This window comes from Cherax quadricarinatus, chromosome 33 (assembly GCF_038502225.1).
Source record: "Cherax quadricarinatus isolate ZL_2023a chromosome 33, ASM3850222v1, whole genome shotgun sequence".
In the NCBI taxonomy this organism is placed as follows: domain Eukaryota; kingdom Metazoa; phylum Arthropoda; class Malacostraca; order Decapoda; family Parastacidae; genus Cherax; species Cherax quadricarinatus.
In genome coordinates this window covers 27419819-27443594 of record NC_091324.1, presented here as the reverse complement: position 1 = coordinate 27443594, position 23776 = coordinate 27419819, and the positions used below count along the sequence as shown (strand labels likewise).

General features: G+C 41.8%; 1 protein-coding gene across 3 annotated transcripts in view; it reads right to left on the bottom strand.

Moving 5' to 3' along the window:
• Pop2 (CCR4-NOT transcription complex subunit Pop2) overlaps positions 1–23477 on the bottom strand; it is a 44889-nt gene extending 21412 nt beyond the window's left edge. The window contains exons 1-6 of one of the 3 annotated variants that reach the window (XM_053783817.2): positions 23342–23477; positions 23047–23183; positions 9744–10003; positions 7922–8115; positions 6032–6193; positions 3719–3833 (exon numbers count right to left, since the gene is read on the bottom strand). In XM_053783817.2, the coding sequence (XP_053639792.1) occupies positions 3719–3833; positions 6032–6193; positions 7922–8115; positions 9744–9983 (711 nt within the window). In that variant the 5' untranslated portion in view covers positions 9984–10003; positions 23047–23183; positions 23342–23477. The other 2 variants (XM_053783818.2, XM_053783819.2) reach the window with 2 other exon arrangements.
• Positions 23478–23776: the final 299 nt, after the last annotated feature.

Sequence of the window (23776 nt, the reverse complement as noted above, 5' to 3'; positions counted from 1 at the left end):
CCTCCCTCCAACCTTTTCAAGGGTGACCCTACCCCCGCCTTCCTTTCCCCATAGATTTATATGCTCTCCAAATCACTCTACTTTGTTCCATTCTCTCTAAACAACCAAACCACCTCAACAACCCATCTCCAGTCCTCTGACTAATACTTTTAGTAATTCCACCTCCTCCTAATTTCCATACTACGAATTCTCTGCATAATATTTACACCACGCAATGCGAAAAGTGGGTCATAATAAGTGTGTATGCACCTGGAGAAGAGAGGAATGTAGAGGAGAGAGAGAAATTTTGGGAGATGTTAAGTGAATGTATAGGAGCCTTTGAACCAAGTGAGAGAGTAATTGTGGTAGGGGATCTGAATGCTAAAGTAGGAGAAACTTTTAGAGAGGGTGTGGTAGGTAAGTTTGGGGTGCCAGGTGTAAATGATAATGGAAGCCCTTTGATTGAACTTTGTATAGAAAGGGGTTTAGTTATAGGCAATACATATTTTAAGAAAAAGAGGATAAATAAGTATACAAGATATGATGTGGGGCGAAATGACAGTAGTTTGTTGGATTATGTATTAGTAGATAAAAGACTGTTGAGTAGACTTCAGGATGTACATGTTTATAGAGGGGCCACAGATATATCAGATCACTTTCTAGTTGTAGCTACACTGAGAGTAAAAGGTAGATGGGATACAAGGAGAATAGAAGCATCAGGGAAGAGAGAGGTGAAGGTTTATAAACTAAAAGAGGAGGCAGTTAGGGTAAGATATAAACAGCTACTGGAGGATAGATGGGCTAATGAGAGCATAGGCAATGGGGTCGAAGAGGTATGGGGTAGGTTTAAAAATGTAGTGGTAGTGTTCAGCAGAAGTTTGTGGTAACAGGAAAGTGGGTGCGGGAGGGAAGAGGAGCAATTGGTGGAATGATGTAAAGAGAGTAGTAAGGGAGAAAAAGTTAGCATATGAGAAATTTTTACAAAGTAGAAGTGATGCAAGGAGGGAAGAGTATATGGAGAAAAAGAGAGAGGTTAAGAGAGTGGTGAAGCAATGCAAAAAGAGAGCAAATGAGAGAGTGGGTGAGATGTTATCAACAAATTTTGTTGAAAATAAGAAAAAGTTTTGGAGTGAGATTAACAAGTTAAGGAAGCCTAGAGAACAAATGGATTTGTCAGTTAAAAATAGGAGAGGAGAGTTATTAAATGGAGAGTTAGAGGTATTGGGAAGATGGAGGGAATATTTTGAGGAATTGTTAAATGTTGATGAAGATAGGGAAGCTGTGATTTCGTGTATAGGGCAAGGAGGAATAACATCTCGCAGGAGTGAGGAAGAGCCAGTTGTGAGTGTGGGGGAAGTTCGTGAGGCAGTAGGTAGAATGAAAGGGGGTAAGGCAGCCGGGATTGATGGGATAAAGATAGAAATGTTAAAAGCAGGTGGGGATATAGTTTTGGAATGGTTGGTGCAATTATTTAATAAATGTATGGAAGAGGGTAAGGTACCTAGGGATTGGCAGAGAGCGTGCATAGTTCCTTTGTATAAAGGCAAAGGGGACAAAAGAGAGTGCAAAAATTATAGGGGGATAAGTCTGTTGAGTATACCTGGTAAAGTGTATGGTAGAGTTATTATTGAAAGAATTAAGAGTAAGACGGAGAATAGGATAGCAGATGAACAAGGAGGCTTTAGGAAAGGTAGGGGGTGTGTGGACCAGGTGTTTACAGTGAAACATATAAGTGAACAGTATTTAGATAAGGCTAAAGAGGTCTTTGTGGCATTTATGGATTTGGAAAAGGCGTATGACAGGGTGGATAGGGGGGCAATGTGGCAGATGTTGCAGGTGTATGGTGTAGGAGGTAGGTTACTGAAAGCAGTGAAGAGTTTTTACGAGGATAGTGAGGCTCAAGTTAGAGTATGTAGGAAAGAGGGAAATTATTTCCCAGTAAAAGTAGGCCTTAGACAAGGATGTGTGATGTCACCATGGTTGTTTAATATATTTATAGATGGGGTTGTAAGAGAGGTAAATGCGAGGGTCTTGGCAAGAGGCGTGGAGTTAAAAGATAAAGAATCACACATAAAGTGGGAGTTGTCACAGTTGCTCCTTGCTGATGACACTGTGCTCTTGGGAGATTCTAAAGAGAAGTTGCAGAGATTGGTGGATGAATTTGGTAGGGTGTGCAAAAGAAGAAAATTAAAAGTGAATACAGGAAAGAGTAAGGTTATGAGGATAACAAAAAGATTAGGTGATGAAAGATTGGATATCAGATTGGAGGGAGAGAGTATGGAGGAGGTGAATGTATTCAGATATTTGGGAGTGGACGTGTCAGCGGATGGGTCTATGAAAGATGAGGTGAATCATAGAATTGATGAGGGGAAAAGGGTGAGTGGTGCACTTAGGAGTCTGTGGAGACAAAGAACTTTGTCCTTGGAGGCAAAGAGGGGAATGTATGAGAGTATAGTTTTACCAACGCTCTTATATGGGTGTGAAGCATGGGTGATGAATGTTGCAGCGAGGAGAAGGCTGGAGGCAGTGGAGATGTCATGTCTGAGGGCAATGTGTGGTGTGAATATAATGCAGAGAATTCGTAGTTTGGAAGTTAGGAGGAGGTGCGGGATTACCAAAACTGTTGTTCAGAGCGCTGAGGAAGGGTTGTTGAGGTGGTTCGGACATGTAGAGAGAATGGAGCGAAACAGAGTGATTTCAAGAGTGTATCAATCTGTAATGGAAGGAAGGCGGGGTAGGGGTCGGCCTAGGAAAGGTTGGAGGGAGGGGGTAAAGGAGGCTTTGTGTGTGAGGGGCTTGGACTTCCAGCAGGCATGCGTGAGCGTGTTTGATAGGAGTGAATGGAGACAAATGGTTTTTAATACTTGACGTGCTGTTGGAGTGTGAGCAAAGTAACATTTATGAGGGGGTTCAGGGAAACCGGCAGGCTGGACTTGAGTCCTGGAGATGGATAGTACAGTGCCTGCACTCTGAAGGAGGGGTGTTAATGTTGCAGTTTAAAAACTGTAGTGTAAAGCACCCTTCTGGCAAGACAGTGATGGAGTGAATGATAGTGAAAGTTTTTCTTTTTCGGGCCACCCTGCCTTGGTGGGAATCGGCCAGTGTGATAATAATAAAAATATTGCCCTTAGACAGGACATCTCCACTGCCTCCAGCCACCTCATCACTGCAGCATTTGCAACCCAAGCTTCACACCCATATAGTGTACTGGTAACACTATACTTTTGTACATTCCCTTCTTTGCCTCCATGGATAGTTTTTTTTGTCTCCACAGATACCTCAACACACCACTCACCTTTTTCCTTCATCAATTCTATGGTTAACCTCATCCTTCATAAACCCATCTGCTGACAAGTCAACTCCCAAATATCTGACAACATTCACTTCTTCCATACTGCCTCTCTTGAATGTGATATCTAGTTTTTCTTTATCTAAATTGTTTGATACCCTCATCACCTTACTCTTATCTATATTCACTTTCAACTTTCTGCGTTTACACACCCTCCCAAACTCGTCCTCTAACCTTTGTAACTTTTCTTTAGAATCTCCCAAAAGCACAGTATCATCAGCAAAAAGTAACTATGTCAACTCCCATTATATATAGATATATTTATATATAGCAAGACCTTATATAAGTTTTGTTTTCAGAAAAACTGGTAAACATGTTCTGGAAAAATCAGGTTTTGGGTCCTCTAAACTTCTTTACAAGTTACAAAACATTAAAAAGAAAAATAACTACCTTTACATCATATATAGAGGGGAAGTAGAGTCTTAGGAGATCAAAGAAATCACTTTCTTCAGACGGTAGATTCTGATCTGTTAGCAGTTTCAACAAGTATCCAAAGTCATACCCACTGTGGAAAGAAATATTAAAGTAGGTTGCATTAACATGAATATATGCACCACATCATCAAAATAATGAAGACAAGCACAAAAAGTATGTGATCCAGAATGCTGAAGGGTCACTGACAAAGTTATTCCCTTTTACTCTGTACATTAGAGAATAATTTATATTTATCATGGGACATGCAATTTTTGAAAGAGTATAAGCACGATTACAATGAACTGGAAAAAAACAAAATTAAATATCCAAAGAGGAGGTAAAGTTACTAGTGGATATTCATGTGAAAACAGCAACAGGACCATACTAAATAGGACTGTAGGTTTTAATAGAATGAGCAGATAAACTAAGTTATACACACAACTATGATTTTGTCTTAGTCACCAAGAGGCACTCTGTAAAGTTGAAGATTTCACCAGGAGGCAAATTAGCATACAAGTTAAAATAGCATACATGTGGAAAGGCTCACTAATAGTTTTATTGTGAAAATAACAAAAATAGCCATTAGAGAAAAGTGGTAAAACACACTGAGAGCAAAAGACTTCTAAGAAACAATCTGGTTTTCAATTCACAAATTCCTAATTGCATACCCTATTAAATTGTTACAGTAGTCATAGAAATGACTAAAGAAAAAATCTTAATGGGTAGAGTGTAATTAGACGTCAGGAAAACTTAAGACAGAATTTCTGATGAAAAGACTAAGCTGGAAACTTCATGGTAGATGAAAGATTTTCTGTTTGAGACTGGAAATGCAGTGATGAGAAGTAAAATGTCCTGGTGAGATGACACCACCAACAAGGAGGCAGAGGTGCCCTAATAATGTCTCAAAAGTAATTTTTATACATGATTTGGTAGAAGGAATATTAAACTAAATGAACTTTTTGTGGAAGATGGAAGAATCTTGTATAAACTAATAAAAATTAATACACTGGTAAATTTATGCAAGAAGACTTAAGACGGATTGAATAAGTGGACTGATGTATGGATGATGAAATTCAATACGTTAAATGCCAGGTAACAGAAAAAAAAAAAAAAAAAAAAAAAAAATACGTATGAAAAACAGAAATTTTTCGATAAAACATTGTCAAGAGAGATATTGATCTAGGAGTTATGTGACAAAAAGCTGTCACCGAAAGATCATATTAACGAAATAACGAAACTTGTTTATTTCACAGGCAAACTTTAAAATAGCCCATTAGATAAGCTAATAAAGCTAATTATAACACACAAGACCAAAACTGGAATACATCCTAGTGGTTATAGTGTATAAAATATTTGTTGATGAAGTAGGCTTGATATAAAATAAACTGAGAATAACGTTTTGTGATAAAGAGGCGAAAAAAAAAACTAACTGAAGTACCACAAAGATCACTGACATATTCTCTAACAGCCAACAGCAACAACAACCATCATGATGCTGTCTTATACTCCACATCATTGAAAGATGGCAGTTCCCAGTCAACAATTGCACTGCATCTCTCATTCCCTAGAAGCCTTTATAGGGGCACTGGACACCAGGCTATCATTACTAGAACCTACTGGACCTTTCTTTACCTTACATTAAGGATTGTAGACCAAACAGGCCACTAGAGGTGCACTTAGAAGTCATGTACAGTATTATGGCAAGAAATGTAAAGACTGTTCCAGATTGCACATAGGTAATGAAAGTGAAGCAAAAGAATGTGCATCCATATCCAAAGTGGATGCCATGAATGGTGATTCACAAATGAAGGCTAATTTCTTTCATATTGCACATTAAATTCAGAAAACCTATAAGACAGAGGCTGGCTTGCCATAACATTCTGAATAATTGTGAAATAGTATCGCACAAAAAAAAAAAAAATCTATTTTACCCAAGTAACCCACCTCAATTTCCATCACTTGCCTTTGGTTAGGATACAGAAGAATGTAAAGAAATGCAGTCAAACACAGCCCCTGACCACTGAGTTCTGAGTCATGAAATTGCAAGCCACTTCAATATTTGCTACCACCCTACCCATATATGGTCTGTAACAACTTTGACTCTAAATAATTATGAGAAATTGAAGGAAATATTTTAGATAGGGTCTTATGCAACTGGAAATTACACCCTGACACATTAGACATGATCAAACATGTTTTTCGAAGAAATTTGCTTAATAAAGTTGGTATCCAATTGCATAAGATTATAATGCACAATTTGGCCAAGAACATTACATATATCATACTTGCCTGTGGAAGGAAAGCATCTTGATATTATCAAACAGCACAATGCCAGAGGTCATTAAAAGCTCCGCAAAGTTAACAGGCTCAATGCCATCCTCTTCGTGTTTTTTGAATTGTAGTCCAGAATTTTGCAGAAGGTCTATACTGTCTTGTGCATACATGTCCTCCCTGAAATAAAAAATGAGAATCAGCTTAGTTAATTCGAATAGAACTGGCACTCCTGTTCACTTCAACACACACTTTGTAAAAAAAAAAAAAAAAAAAAAAGTTCATACAGGGCGATACATATGGTTATTATTACCAACCAAAACTCATGCACTCAGATCTCAGGAAACAATAGGAGCAGAAAAAAATCTTATATAAAGTGTTCTAGCAATACAGTACATGAAGTGTATTCTCAAAAATATACATAAGAATGCCTTTAATACCTTTGATAAACCTTTAATGGGTTTTGACTTTTTGTACTACCACAGCCCAGCCCTAGGCCAGGCTTATCTCATGCTTGCCTGGTCAGCCAGGCTATTGTTATTGTCAGCCAACTGGCCCTCATACCCATCACAGCCTGGTTAATCTGGTACTTGGTGGAGGTACTTAACAAGTCTCCTCTTAAGACCTCTACACTTATTCTGGCAGTGTTTCTGATAACTCTGGAAGAATGTTAAATAGTTTGAGACCATGGATGTTGAGAAAATATTTTCTAATTGTGCCCAAGGTACCCCTACCCTGATCCACCACGAGGCCTGGTCACAGACCAGGCTGCAGGGGCGTTGACCCCCGGAATTCTCTGTCCAGGTAAACTCCAGTATGTTATGGCAGTGTGCAGATTTGGGATTACTCTCTCAAATACTTTCCACATGAATCTATATTCCATACTTAAGTACATACATATTTAGGACTCTGAGGTGTTCCCAATAATTAAAATGTTTTACTGACACTATGGAGGCCATAAATGATCTGTATCTGTTCCAGTTCTGATATTTCTCCTGCCTTGAACAGGTACATCAATACTGAACAATACTCTAAGCAAGAAAGCATAAGTGTTTTGAATAATGTGACCACTTGCACTCTTTCCCTTCTTTTGAAAGCTCTCATTATCTAAATCCTTTCCCTGGTTTTTGTGACATTTGTCTTACAGTGTTTCACAAAAAGAGTAGCTGACATAATTATGCTGAAGTCCTTCACATTCTCCTTTTGCTGTATCTGGTGATCTTGTGACTTTTACAGTGTTCCTTTTGAGCTCTTCATTTCTTTCATATTTAAGTAGCTGGAATTTGTCATCACTGAATGTCACATTATTTTTCACTGCCCACCGGAAGATTTCACCTATATCCTCACATAATTTTTGTGTGCCTTTCTATTGAGGTGATTTTCATTCTTCTCTTGGTATCATCCACAAGTGATATGAAACTGTAGCAAGCATTTTTATCTATGTCTGCTATGAGGATAAGAAGCAGTAAAGGCACCAGGATTGTGCCATGGGGTGCTAAACTTTTTACTTTTGCAATGCTAGATTTAACTCTATTTACTACTATTTTGTGTATTCTATTTGTCAGAAAGATGAATATCCATTTGCCTACTTTCCCAGTCAGACCTATCACCCTCATTCTGTGTGCAATCTGGCCATGATCACATCTGTCAAATGCTTCTGAAAAATCCACGTATCCAACATCTGTGTTTTGGTTTTCTTCCAACTCCATAACAGTGGTTTAGTAATTATGACAAGCATCATCTTCCTGCTCTAAATCCATGCTGGTTTGAGTTGTGCACATTATGCTATTCTATAAAATTTGTAATTTAGCATCTTCATTTGGAAGGCTTGTACGGTGTGTAAGTGTACTATATTTCACATTCTTATTTATACAAAAATATAATACATGTACCAATAAATAAACTTACGTAAGATTAAACTTGAAATTAAATTGCCAAGTGCTGAATCCAGGAGGTGTCTTGCCCTGCTCATCTAGGAATGTAAGACCAAGCTGGATAATTTTGAGAAGGTCCACATTACATCGCAGAAGCTGGTACTGGTAATCTGCATTACTTCGGAATTCACCAATTGGCCGTGCAACCACACCGGGAAATTCTGTGTCCTGTGGAGGATTAAAAGAGAGGTTGGTTAGTTAATGAAAACATGTTTAATTATAAAAACCACAAATAACCCAGATTTAATACAAAAATGTATACAGCCTCTCCTCACTTAACGACGGAGTTCTGTTCCTAAGACCATGTCGATAAACAAATTCGTCACTAAGTGAGGAGCATACTATTATGGTAGTGGGTTTGTGTCAACCCTCTTTGATATTGTTTTAATGTCACCTTTGCACCATTTATAACATTTCTGGTATGTTTTTAAATATTTACACAGTAGTGTACTGTATATTGTATTAAACAGAATAAAGGAAATCAGCTCTAATATACATTTTTAGGTATGCATACTGGTCAGAGAGCCCATCATAAGTCCGAGTCGTCGGTGAAAGAGTACGTCACTAAGTGAGGAGAGGTTGTAATGGCTTGATAGAGCTCCTGTAATGTCTCATTAGCTGCTTATATCTCTTTACCTAACAATACAGTAAATATAAATATTATGTAAACAATTTAATAAACACTCGCAAGCGAAGACCTAACAATAATAAAGGATGGAAGTCAATTATCAGGAGAGCAATTCACAGAATCATATAACGTTCAGTGTAGTATCTTAAACTGTCCAGGGAGATAAAAAGGGAAGTATACCTGAGTATAGTGGTACCAGCATTGTTGTATGGATGCAACATATGGGTTTTGAATGTTACAGCAAGAAGGTTGGAGGCAGTAGAGATGCTGTATTTGAAATTAATGTGTTGTGTGAATATTATGCAGAGAATTCAGTTTGGATTTTAAAAAGAGGTTTGGAGTTACCCCTCTCAGAGGTCTAAGAAGAAGTTGTTGAGGTGGTGTGGACATTTGGAGAGGATACAGAGAAGCATGGTAACTGGTAGGACACGTAAATCTGAAGAAGAGAAAAGGATGGGTAGGGTTCATCCTAGGAAACTTTGGAGAGAGAGAATAAAGGTGACTTTGAGTGCTAGGGGCTTGGACATGCAGCAGACTTGTGTGAGTGTGTTAGATATAAGTGATTGGAGGAAAGTGATTTTTATGATTTGATATGCTGTTGGTGTGTGAGCAAGGTAAAATGTATGAAGGGATTTTGGGACACCAGTTAGCCAGTACTTGAGCCCTGTAGGTGGAAAATACAATGCCTGCACTCTGAAGGAGTGGATTGTTGCAGTTCAGAGGGTCATCTGAACTGTGAGACTGGCACCTATCTAGCAAGACAGTGATTAAATGAGTGACAGTAAAAGAGTTTTCTTCTTTGTTGGGTCATCCTACTTCAGTGGGCGATGGCTGGAGAGTTAAAAAAAAAAAAAGTTTACTCGGTACAATTCCTTATCCAGGTGAAAATAATTTTTAGCAAAGAGTTCCAAAAATCTGCTATATGTACAGTACAGTGTAATCCTGTGTTGTACATGAGTACAATATAATCCATAAAATTAAATAACTGATTTACACGCTTTCAAATATAAGAATTGATACAGTATAATACTGCATACAGATTCATTCCAAATCTATACCGAATTGCAGCTTTTTACAAGTTAATAGTCTATTACTACTGCATTTTTAAAGATATCTATAAACTGTAATCAAGTACAATTAAAATTCAGACAGAAAGGTTGTTACATACCATGGCAACAAAGGGATACTGGAGCACAATACGACGGATGTGATGAAACTCTTCCTCCATGTTGTGTGCCCAGACTTCTCGAATGCCACATTCCTCATTGGACATTGGCCGAACAACTCCAGTGCTCCTCCCTCCCCCCCGATTACCACCGCCGTCACTGCTCTCTCTCTCCCCAGCTCCACTACTTCCACCGCCCAACACGAACGGCCCAGTTATACTCGGCATCACACTTTGAACCATCCAAAAACAAGCACAGCACTCTAAAACAAAAAGCAAACAAAAAAGTATTAGTGATACACTAGTCAGTATAACTTTCATTTTCCTAAATAATAATTTGAAAACAAGTATGAAAAGTAGAACTTCGATATTAACGACATTAGCATTTGTGCAATACAACCGTTTGTTAATTTTCTTATGGATGGTCCCAAAAGTAAACTCCGCTATTCACAGGTCCTCCTTTAGTATGCCTGAGATAAAATGTAAAGATATTAAAGTAAAGCAATTCCTTTTCCTACCCAGTACAGTACAATAATGTGCAAATATTAATACTGTATTGCTCTGGTATAACAGGTATACATGTATTTCACTTAAATGAAGGAAAATAAATCTGAAATTCAAGTCAGAGCATAAATTAGAGCTAGTGGCTTTTCATGGTAATTTTTTTGCAAGAGATTCCAAGATTAAGCAGAGCACCAAGGTGGAGGCTGTGTGTCTAACTTACAATTAAGGTCACCAAAGCCTTCAGAATGTGCCCAAACAAATACTCATCACATGTAGGATCAATGTCTCAGCCATCTCAAAAAGTCACTATGGCAAGCCACTACCATCTCAGTTACTAGCCATTGCCTCAGCCATCACCACCACCCCTACATGAGCCACCACCACAGCCACCATATTGTAGTCACCACCATAGCCACCATGTTATAGCCACCACCACCATACTATAGCCTTCACCACAGCCACCATACTGTAGCCTCCACCACAGCTACCATGCTATAGCCTCCACTAAGCTATAGCCTCCACCATAGCCACCTTGCTATAGCCTCCACCATAGTCACCATGCTATAGCCAACACCATAGTCACCACCATGCTATTGCCAGCACCATAGACACCATGCTATAGCTGCCACCATAGCCACCATGCTATAGCTGCCACCATAGCCACCATGCTATAGCCTCCACCACAGCCACCATGCTGTAGCCACCACCATAACTGCCATTCTGTATCTACTACCATAGCCACCATACTGTAACCATGAACATAGCCACCATAATGTAGCCATCAACATAGCCATTATGCTGTAGCCACTACCACAGCCACCATCTCAGTTACCAGTCACCATTAAAGCCACCATCCACAGCAACTACCACAGATACTATCTCTGATGTGCAACTCCAGGATGATTTTCCAGAGGCATCATCCTTTCTAACTCTCCCCTCAACACTATAACCACATGAAAAAAGTTAATAATGCACATAATGTACTGTACACATTAATTTAAAAAATTACTGTTTGGTACTGTTCATGATGCCTCTAGAAATGCATTGCCATGAATATCGAGGGTCTACGGTATTTTATTTTTTCTGTACAGTATAAGAATATAGGATCAACATGTATGTAATACATAAAAGCTGTTATGATCATCAGTTTTTAAACAGCTACCCTTTTAGTCTCTACAGACTAGATGTTTCACATATCCTTTTCTATTGTCTAAGGGATATTAGGATATTATCAGTACATAATATCATTATGTACTGATAATATCTGATATTCCAGTACTTATTGACCTTCTGGTGGCAGCCCAAACTTTTAGCGCTCTATGACTGATCAAAACCTCCAGACATACATTTTGAGTGCAAATTATTCTTAATAAAAGTACCCATTGCACATAAGTCCATTTACAGCATCAGTCTTCTTCATTATTATTATTATAATCAAAAAGAAGCGCTAAGCCACAAGGGCTATACAGCGCTGCAGGGTAGGGAAGGAAGCAAGGGAATTGGATGGCAGAAGGGAGGGGGGATGATCAGCAGGTTACAGAAAACAGCGGGGCAGGGGATAGTACGGGGGTAGAGGGCAGCAAGAGATTCAAGTAGAAAGGGCTGAAAGTATCAGAATTTGTGAAGTAAGTCAGTCGTTGTCAAAAAGTCAATGAGAGAGTCCGGATGAAAGGTGGGTCCATCAGCGAGAAGGGAAGGTAAAGAGAGAGCAGCGGGGCGAAGACGACGACAGAGGTAAATTCTGCGTGCTCGTTGATAAAGTGGGCAGTCCAACAGAATGTGGCGGACTGATAATGGAGCTTGGCAATTCTCACAGAGAGGAGCAAGACGCCTCTCCATGAGATATCCATGAGTAAGACGAGTATGGCCAATGCGAAGACGGGAGAGAGTAGTCTCCCAACCTCGACACTGGTGATAAGAAGACGGCCAATAACCTATACTCGGTTTAATAGACTGAAGTTTGTTGCCGAGCATAGTAGACCAACGTTGTTGCCAACGGGTGTGAAGGTGGGAAGATATTACAGCAAAATAGTCCGTACATGGAATACCTCTATAAGAAACTGGTAGGTCATGTACTGCTGACCGCGCAGCAGTGTCTGCCTGTTCATTGCCCTGTACGTCAACATGACCAGGGACCCAACAAAAAACGATATCTTTATGCTTAGTAAAGATGCGGCGTAGCCAAAGTTGGATACGGAGGACTAAGGGGTGAGGTGTATCAAATTTTTTTATAGCCTGTAAAGCACTAAGGGAGTCTGAGACAACCACAAATGATGACACAGGCATAGATGCAATACGGATAAGTGCTGTAAGGATGGCATATAATTCAGCATTAAAAATACTAGCTGAAGATAGTAAATGCCCTTGTACGACGCTGTCCGGAAACACTGCTGCGAATCCTACGCCGTCAGAAGACTTAGAGCCATCTGTGTACACAGCAATGGCATGAGAATGAGAGTGAAAGTGGTCAAGAAAAAGAGAGCGGGAAGCGACCGTAGACAGTTGGGCTTTCGAGCAAGGGAGGGAGAAAGAACAGACTCGAACAGCTGGAACTTCCCAGGGGGGTAGGGAAAAGTGAGATGCTACATGTACATAGAAAGGTGGTAGTTGCAGAGAAGACAAGAGCGAATGAAGGCGAAGAGAGAAGGGACGGAGTAAGCAGGGGCGGCGAACAAATAAAGAATGTCTACTAATATCAGTGACCATTCTATAAATGGAAGGATTGCGGAGATCATGAGAGCGTACATAGTAGCGCAGGCAATGGGCATCACGGCGATCGGATAAGGATGGTACGTTCGCTTCTGCATAGAGGCTTTCGACAGGGGAAGAGCGAAAAGCACCAAGGCATAAACGTAATCCTTGGTGATGAATGGGGTTAAGGCTAGAGAGAGTAGCAGGAGATGCCGCTGAATAGATCTGGTCACCATAATCAAGTTTCGATAAAATAAGGGTGGAATGTAGGTGAAGGAGGGTTCGACGATCAGCTCCCCACGAAAGATGAGCAAGGGTTTTAAGAAGGTTCAGCCGGCTGTGACAAGTTGCCTTCAGAGAGGTAATGTGAGGTTTCCAGGATAACCTACGATCAAAGAGGAGGCCCAGAAACTTGACTGTATCACGTTCAGGGATACGTGAGCCATAGAGGTACAAAGGATGATCGGAGATGACAGAGCGTCTAGTGAAAGTGATTTGGTGGGTTTTAGTGCTGGAAAATTTAAACCCATGTGTGGTGGCCCAATTGGAAACACGGTCGACTGCATGCTGGAGAGAAACTGTAAGGAGGTGACAGTCAGCGCCTGCACAGGCAATAGCGAAGTCATCAACATAGAGTGATGACCAAATATTTGATGGAAGACTAGAGGCCAAATCATTAACAGCAAGGAGAAAAAGTGTTGTGCTCAGAACACATCCCTGGGGGACACCTTCAGCTTGGATAAAGTCCGGGGAGAGCACATTATTAACCCGAACACGGAAATGCCTGTCAGTTAAAAAGTTCTTAAGGAAGGATGGTAGATTGCCTCGAAGGCCTAAGGAGTGGGCTTGGGCTAAAATATTATACCTCCAAGTTGTGTCATATGCCTTCTCAAGGTCAAAAAATATGGCAATAACTGAGTGGTTATTCGCAAAGGCATTACGAACATACGTATCCAAGCGCAGTAAGGGGTCTATGGTAGAACGTCCCTTACGAAAGCCATATTGACGAGTGGAGAGACTGTTGTGTGTCTCTAAATACCACACTAAACGTCTATTTACTAGACGTTCCATTACTTTGCAAACTGCACTGGTAAGAGCAATGGGACGATAGTGGGAGGTTTCATGTCCCGTAGTGCCTGGTTTGCGGAAAGGGAGAACAATGGCGGATTTCCACAGCTGTGGAAGAACTCCTTGTGACCAAATAAGATTGTAAAGGCGTAATAGGACTGCAAGGGCTGACTGATGTAAATGTTGTAGCATACGAATATGAATGTCGTCGGGCCCAGCTGCCGATGATCGACAAGCTGAGAGTGTTGCCTCCAGTTCTTGAAGTGTAAAAAGCACATTATACTGTTCTTCTCTGAGAGAAGAAAAGTCCAAGGGTGCTAACTCTCTGGCAGACTTTGAGGAAAGAAATGAGGGGCATAGATGGAGTCCCTGAGAAATACGGACCAGATGATTGCCAATTTCATTGGCAACATCTAGTGGGTTTGCTATATCAACACCGGCAACCCGCAGAACAGGAGCCGGGTCAGGAGAATATTTACCACTCAGTTTTCGTACTTTTTTCCAGACTGCACTCATAGAGGAAGCAGAGGTGATGGTGGAGACATAATCTCGCCAGCAAGTGCGTTTAGCGTCACGGATGACACGGCGAGCGATCGCACGCTTCTGTTTAAAATCAAGGAGTCGCTCTGTGGTTCTATTGTACCGGTACCTGCCCCATGCAGCGCGTTTCAAATGTACTGCACGAGCACAAGCAGGAGACCACCAAGGCACGCATTTCTGAGAATGCCTGCCCGAAGTTTGGGGTATAGAATGAGAAGCTGCGGTGAAAACGGAGGATGAGAAGAGGTGTAAAAGCTCATCGATGGAGGACGAAGAAGGAACCTCTTTAAAAACAGTCAGGTGTGAGTAAAGGTTCCAATTTGCCCGATTAAATTGCCAGCGTGGGGTGCGAAGAGGTGGCGAATATGAAGGGGAAGTAAGAATGATTGGGAAGTGATCACTGTCATGTAAGTCCGGGAGAACAGACCAAGTAAAGTCTAATGCGGTGGAGGAAGAGCAAACTGAGAGATCGATGCAAGAGAGAGTATGAGTCCGAGGATCAAAATGGGTGTGAGTACCTGTATTTAAAACATGGAGGGGGTGGGTGGCAAGAAAAGCCTCTAACTGAATTCCTCGGGAATCACAGTGAGACCCTCCCCAGAGGAAATGGTGGGCATTAAAATCACCAAGTAACAGAATCGGTGGCGGTAATGACGAAACAAGGAAGGCAAAATCCGGAATAGATAATGCCCGAGAAGGAGAGAGATATAAAGAACAGAGCGTATACCACCTATGTAAGTGGATACGGGCTGCTGTGTAATGCAGCGAAGTATGAACAAATAGCTGATGGTACGGAATATCAGTGCGGAGAAGAAGGGCACTTTCATTAAAGGTCCCATCAGGAAAAGGATCTGAAGAATACAATAAATTATAGCCTGAGATGTGAGAAATAACAGCAGAGTGTAATTTTGGTTCTTGTAAGCAAACACCAACAGGGGCAAACTGGGAGAGTAACATCTGAAGCTCACCCCGATTACCCCTGAGGCCGCGTATATTCCACTGTAAAAAGGCCATGATTGGCAATGATAGAGATACTTGAAATCCGCAGGTAAGGGTTAGTACGGACTAGAAGGGTTAGAAAAGTCCACATGCGGAGGCAGTGGAAAATGTTCAAGCAGCGAAGGAACGGTGCGCTGTGAAGAAAGGAGTTGCGCAGATGGAGCAGAGGAGAGAGAAAGAGCGGAAGGTGGATCAGTGTCCATTGATGGTTTGGTCTCTGCAATATATTCAGAGATTGCTTCAAGTGTTTCGGAATTCAGAGATGTCGTATGGGAGACAATATTGGGAATGGTAGGGGGAGGATGAGTAAAGATTGGAACTGTATTGGACTGTACCAAGGTAGGGGGGGGCGAAAGGGTGGAGGGAACTGGAGAAGCGTGGCAGGGGACAGAAGAGACAGGAACCTGGGAGGTGGCAGAAGAGGAAGAAACTTGGGAGGGAACAGGGGAGGAAGGTACATTACGAGGAGGAGGGTGAACCTCTGCACTTGTAACTGAGCCAGTGAGAGGGGAAGAACTAGGGACAGAGACAGGGAGGGTAAAATGAGGAGGTGGAAGATGGGTAGGAGGTGTTACCGGACCTTTTTTTGACTTTTGAGAAGTAGAGGGACGATTGGGAAGAGGTGTCGTACGAGGTCTCGTCGATACTGAGGCTTGTAAGAGAGAACTCGAAGAAGCGAGATTAGACTGAGGCGTTGAAGTAGGGACGTCTGAGCCGAGGACAGCAAAAGGATTAGATACAGGAGTGATTATGGGAGAGGTAACCACAGAGGTGGGTGTAGAAGATGGGATACCAGAAGTGGGGGGACGTTTTGAAACACGGGAATAAGAAACACGTGGGAGTCTCCCTTGGAGGCGGAGATGAGAAACTGCCATGGCATAAGGGAGACCTTCTGTCTCTTTGAGGTAACGGATTTCCCGCTCGTTTAAATAGACCTGACAACGGCGAGAGTACGAAGGGTGAGCCTCATGACAGTTAAGGCAAGAGGGAGATCGATTGCAAGACGTATTAGAATGGTCATCGGCACCACAGACTGGGCATTCGGCGATAGATCTGCAATATTTCGCTGGATGGCCAAATCGCCAGCAATTTCTACACTGTTGTGGTGTAGGGATCACCTTTCGAACTTGTAACCGATGTCCTGCTATATAAACTGAGGATGGGAGTTCTCGGCTGTCAAAAGTTAAACGAGCCACATTGCTAGGGTATCGTCTCCGCCCACGGGCAGGAAGAACGTAAGTGTCTACCTTGAGGATTGGGAGATCTTGGAGTTCCAGCTGTTCTAGAATGTCGGTGCCACATGTCTGGAAATTTTGTTGAACTATGGTATGGGGCAGAATAACGGTACCACTACAAGAATTGAGGGAATGATGTTTTTCAAGGGTGACAGGAACAGTATCTATATGGGAAAGACGAGAGAGCTCACGAGCCTGGGTAGCATTCTGTACAGTAATGATGCGCGTACCGCTCTTAAGAGCATGAAAAGAAATATCTTTACCAACATGGCGTAGGAGTGCCTTGCCAATACTATGGTCAGAAAGATAGGCAGTAGAGGAAGTTGGTCGTAAAGTGAAGAATTTAGTCCACTGTTCAGTCTGAAACTGAGCGTGGAAAGGTAGTGAAGGACGTGTCGATCGTTTCTGAGAAGAACGAGAAGGTGAAGGTGGAGAAGTATCATCAGCAGGTAATTGTCGTTGACGTTTAGGCGTGGGACCAGAGTTGGTCCGACGTGGAACGGGTCGGCGATTTGAAAATTGCCGCACCGTAGAGGGAGAGGCCGGAAGCATAGTCAGAGGAGAGCGAAGGTCTGATAAATCGAAGGAGTCAGTCGAGGCCTCAGTACCTGAAGCGGGTGAGGAAACAGCACCGGCAACAGGTACAGAGGCATGAGGAATGTCTGAAGAGTGGTCCAAAGACGAGGCGGGGTCAGAACGGGGTGCGGTATCAAGAAGGGGCCCGGGGGTACCAGGTTCATGGACTAGGGCTGCCATGGTTAGGTTACTTCTTTCTTTTTGTTTTTAAGAAAAAAAAAGAAAGAAGAAAAGAAAATAAAAATAAAAAAAAAGAAAAAAAAAGGGGGGACCGGGGAGGGATAGTTCCTAGGAGGAATGAAAGGGCCAGAAATCTCCCTCCGCGCCCAAGAGGACTCGACACCGCTAGTAGCGCAGATGCAGCATGGAACCCGTGCCATACCCTACCCTTCATGCCAGTAAACCAGCAATCTGGGATAGCAACCTCACATCTGCCGAGCTACCTCGGTGGACAAAAGAGAGGGCGGCCGGATATCCGCCACAAAGCATACCTCCTTCAGCCACCACCCCCGGAATCCGAAAGGTGGCTTCCAGAGATACACCCGTCGCCCAAAAGACACCCAAAGCTACTCCGGGATACCGGAGAGGGATCGGGACATCCCTAGGCAATCCAGATTCCACGGCAAACTACGCCACCGCCAAGAAACCTCAACGGAATGGGATGGACCCCGGTGTCCTTTCCCCTACCTAGGAACTAGCGCGCCTGTGGGAGAAATCCCAAAGGACAAAAAGAGGAAGGGCAAAAGGGAGGAGTGGGGAGGAGGAGGAGGAAAGGAAAAAGGGGAGGATGGGGAGGATGGGATAGGGGAGGGGAGATTGGGGGGTAATTAGGTTCGGTCTGAGGAAGAAGACCGATAGGTCTAATTCCTCAGACCAAGAGCCTCTTCACCACGCCAAGGAGCCCCCCTTGAAGAGGCAGTCTTCTTCAATGTTCTGATACAAACATCAGTCCTGTTCAAAGTTCTTGTATGAACATAAATCATTTTCACATCTCTATTATGAACATCAATAATTTTCAGTTTTGGTATGAATATCAATCCTTTTCAGTTCTTGTATGAGCATCAATTATTTCCACAGTTCTGGTATGAACATCAGCCGTCTACCTACCTAGAGTGTACTGGAGTGTGTCATGAGGGTCAATGCCCCTGAGGCCTGGTCCCAGACCAGGCCTCTTGATGGATGACCTGATCAAGCAGACTGTTTGTGCTGGTTGTGTAAAGGCCAACTTAAGCACCACAGTCTGACTGATTAGGCACTGACCTAAGGAACTTGTCCAGTTCTTTCTTGAAGATAGCCAGAGGCATGCTGGTAATTCCCCTTACATATAGAGGAAGGTCATTTAAAAGTCTTGGTCCCTTCATACTCATTAAGTTTTTCCTTAGTGTACTCGCTACACTCCTGCTTTTCATTGGGATTATTTTGCACTGTCTGCCAAGCCTACCAGGCTATCAGGCTCATGGTCTGGTAGGCAAAGCTCTTGCTTCACACACTGAGGGTCCATGGTTCGATTTCTGGCACTGTTGGAAACACCAGGCAGATTTCCTTATATCTGTTGTCCCTGTTCACCCATCAGTAAAATGGGTACATGGGTGTTAGTCGACTGGTGTAGGTTGTATCCTGGGACAAAATGCTCTGCATAACAAGGAGTTTTCTATATAGTAGTACATGTCTGATGTCAATTAGACCTGTATACCTTGTACATGAACTTGTAGTAATAAAGATATATTATTATTCATGGGGAATGACTTGTATGAGCAGATTTGAAACCAATTCCCTAGACTTTTCTAGGTGTAGATTATAATGTACGTCTCTTGCCTACATTCCAAGGAGTACAGATTGCGGGACTTCAAACATTCCCAGTGATTTAGGTATTTAACTGAATCTAACATGAAGGAGCTCTGCACATTCTCCAAGTCTACAATTTTGCCTGCTTTGAACAGAATTGGTAGTACAGTGGTACTCCAGCCTAGAGAGAACAAGTGACCTTGAAAAGTATCATCATTAATAATTTGGCATCCCTGGTTTGAAAGTTCTAGTTATCCAGATTATCACTTTCCTTGCTTGTGGTTGTGATAGTGACAGTATTGAGATCCTTGAAGGCAAGATCTCTTGACATATTCACTCCCAAGTCACTCACATTAGTTTTATGCTCTACTGAACTGTAGATAGTTCTGGTATGAATACCAGTCCTATTCATTTCTAATTTTCCCTCATTTTGTTTTACAATGTGTGAATCATTTATCATCATAGTGAGCTGTACATTTGTAGCTCTGTTTCCAAACATCATGTAGAAGGTGTTGTCAACATTAAGAGTGAGTTTACTGGTAGTCATTCAAGCAGATATCTGTACGAGCTCATCATTAACAACATGATTGAGAGAAAATGGATCTGAATGGGAGATGACAAAGGCTGTGTCATCTGCCAATGGAACAGGCTCAAGAAACTGAGATGCATTAGGAAGGTCATTGATGTAGACAAGGAAAAATTGAGGGCCAAAAACATTGCTCTGAGGCACCCCAATGTTGACAAATCAAATTCACAAGGCTGTATCATTGATGGTATAAACATCAGCCCTGTGCATGGTTCTGGTATGAACACCAGTCCTGTTCAGTGTCTTGATATGAACACTGGTCCACTTTAGTCCTTTTCTGTTCTAGTATGAACAGCCAGTTCTATATGAACAGTTCAGTTCTAGTATAAACTGATGAAATTGAGACACATGTGCAACATCTGGGTATCTTTATTGTAGACGTTTCGCCATCCAGTGGCTTTATCAATACAAATTCCAGAACATAACTAGAAGACAGTAGGACTATATATAGAAGATGAGGTAATCAGTCCCTCAACCTTGGAGTAGGTGCGAAGAGCACTGTAGTCGTGGAGATTCTGAAGCAGAAGCAAGGAGCCTGGTGCTTATATACTAACGTCAGGTGTAGCAGACGAGGGCATAGTCACTGGTAGGCAGGATTCCCCAGTGGAAGATGTTGCACATGTGTCTTAATTTTATCTTGTCGGTATTATATACCATTCTTGCACAACTTGTCAGACACTGCAACATCATGGAATCTTGATTCTGAGGACATGTACATAACCTTCACGACTACGACAACTACTACTACAACTAACCCATCTCTTTGGGAAGGACCTACTTCCACTGGGGAATCCCACCTACCAGTGACTATGCCCTCGTCTGCTACACCTGACGTTAGTATATAAGTGCCAGGCTCCTTGCTTCTGCTTCAGAATCTCCACGACTACGGTGCTCTTCGCACTTTCTCCAAGGTTGAGGGACTGATTACCTCATCTTCTATATACAGTCCTACTGTCTTCAAGTTATGTTCTGGAATTTGTATTGATCAAGCCACTGGATGGCGAAACGTCTATAATAAAGATACCCAGATGTTGCACATGTGTCTTAATTTCATCTTGTCAGTATTATATACCATTCTTGCACAACTAGTATAAACTATTCAGTTCCAATATGAACTGCTCAGTTCTAATATGAACTGTTCACTTCTATTATAAACAGTTCAGTTTGGTATGAACAGTTTAGGTCTAGTATGAACAGTTCAGTTCTAGTTTGAACAGCTCAATTCTAGTTTGAACAGTTCAGTTCTAGTTTGAACATTTCAGTTCAATCTGAACTGTTCAGTTCAATCTGAACTGTTCAGTTCTAGTTTGAACAGTCCAGTTCAGTTCTAGTATGAAAAGTCCAGTTCATTTCTTGTATGAAGTCCAGTTCAGTTCTAGTATGAATAGTCCAGTTCAGTTCTAGTATGAACAGTCCAGTTCAGTTCTAGTATGAACAGTCCAGTTCAGTTCTAGTATGAACAGTCCAGTTCAGTTCTAGTATGAGCAGTCCAGTTCAATTCTAGTATGAACAGTTCAGTTCTAGTTTGATCAGTCCAGTTCATTTCTAGTATGAATATCAGTTTTATGCATATTTCTAGCATGAACACCAGGCCCATTCAGTTCTGGTATGGACATCAGAACTGTTCACAGTTTTGGCATGATTATTATTACTTTCTTGAGGGAAGCACTTAACCTTTAGGGATCAGTGTCTGGGGACATGGGGGGGGGGAATCATGTTTGATCCAAGGAAAGGGAGGATAAGCAGAATACCTTGGATCAAAAGCCCAGCATGAGGCATCTTCCTTGAGGTGATTTCCAGTATGAAAATGTGTCCTATTCATTTGTGGTGAATGCTAGTCTTCCTCTAGATAGGGCATGAATGTATCCTGTGCACAGTACTGGTATGAACATCTGTCCTGTGTAAAGTTTTGATGTAAACATCTATCCTAGGGGCAGTTCTGGTATGAACATCTATTCTTAGTGTTGTTCAGGAATAACAATGTCATGTGCACAGTTACAGTAAACTTTGTATAATCATCAGTTCTAGATGTCTTGTGCACAGCTGTGATATGAATATCAGTCCTGTGCACAGTTTTAGTATATCAATTATGTGCACAGTTTTCATTTGAACATCAATCCTGTGCAATTCTGGTATGAACATCAACCTTGTGCACAGTTCTGGTATGAACATCAATCCTGCACAGTTCTGGTACAAACAATCCTGCATACAGTTCTGGTATGAACATCAATCCCATGTAGCACTAGTATGAGCATGTTCTGCGCATAATTCTAGTATGAACATCTGTAATGTGCACAATTGTGGTATGAACAGGCCCTGTGCAGTTGTATGAACACCTGTTCTATGCACATTGGTATGAACATGTCCTGTGCAGAGTTGTAGCATGAACACCATCATGTGCAGTTATGGTATGAACATCTATCTTATGTACAGTGGTATTAACATGTCTTGTGCATAGTTGTGGTATGTACGTGTCCTGTGCACAGGTATGGTATGAACATGTCCTATGCACGTGTATGAACATGTCCTGTGCAGGTGTGTGATTATTATTATAATCAAGGGGGAAGCGCTAAACCCGGAGGATTATACAGCGCCTGGGGGGGGATGTGGAAGGCATTCAGGCTTAATTCGGGGAACTGGAGCACAGATCCAATTCCCTAAATCAAGAGCCCCTCACCAACATCAAGGAACCTTCCTTGAGGGGTGCAGGTGTGTGAGCATGTCACATGCAGGTGTATGAACATCTGTCATGTCCAGGTGTATGAACATCTGTCATGTGCAGTTGTGGTATGAACATCTGTAATATGCATAATTGTTGTATGAATATCTGTCCTGTAGGAACATGTCATGTGCACAGCTGTGGTATAAACATCTGTCCAGTGGAGTTATATGAACAAGACATCTGCTGTTATGGTATGAACATATCCTGTGCACAGTTGTGGTATGAACATGTCCTGTGCACAGTTGTGGTATGAACATGTCCTGTGCACAGTTGTGGTATGAACATGTCCTGTGCACAGTTGTGGTATGAACATGTCCTGTGCACAGTTGTGGTATGAACATGTCCTTTGCACAGTTGTGGTATGAACATGTCCTGTGCACAGTTGTGGTATGAACATGTCCTGTGCACAGTTGTGCTCATAGTTCTGGAGAGAACTTCAGTACTATACAGTTGTGATGGTAGCCTCAGTCTTATACATCAGAGGACTAGAACGAAGATCAGTCTTGTGCACAATAGTTCCGGTTACAACACAAGCGAGAAAGCAGAGAAGTTCCTCCATGAACACTCAGTGTTCACTCGGTGTTCAGGTGAATATCTTACCTCACACAAATATGTAAACATTGCCAAGCTGGGCAATCTCTGATCTCATCTCTTATATTTCCTCCTCCATCACTTATTTAGCACATCCCTGGCCACTCTCTCTCAATACAAGAATACGGGTGTTCTTCACGACGGTTCTGTAGAACAGGGCGTGTGTTAATTACTCGTAAATAAGGAAAGAACACTGTTCAGCCTTATCAGCATCTTGTCCATTCACGGTCACACAAAATGAAAATACAATACTCCATTCTCACGTAGAGCTGGACTCTATAGCTTTTTTTAGCGCACCACTTACTTTGAGGAGAATTTCAAGAGGCCTGCGGACTACGCTAAGTAAAAATAAAGTTTATAAATGGAGAGTAGTAAAGATTCAAACAAATTCGAGTGGCTTGTGTGTCCACAAGCACAGCTGAGTGTGACGTCAACACCATGGCAGAAAATGGGAAACATTTTCATAATATGAATTCACCTCAGTAGCTGAAGCAGACTTGTTCAGCTATCAAAACTTTGTGGTCCAGTCCCTGGACCCATTATGTACCTCTGTAATTTTTTGACTACCGCCCACAGGATGGGTATGGGGTGCATAATAAAGATATTAAACTACTGACTGGGGTTGAAAGGAGATTTATGTCTTTGTTGAAGCGCTTCATGCATGAAATAAAGTTGTTGTTTGTAGTGGTTCTGAGGGAGCTCTTATGTGGTAGATTACGTAGATTTAAGAACCTAAAAG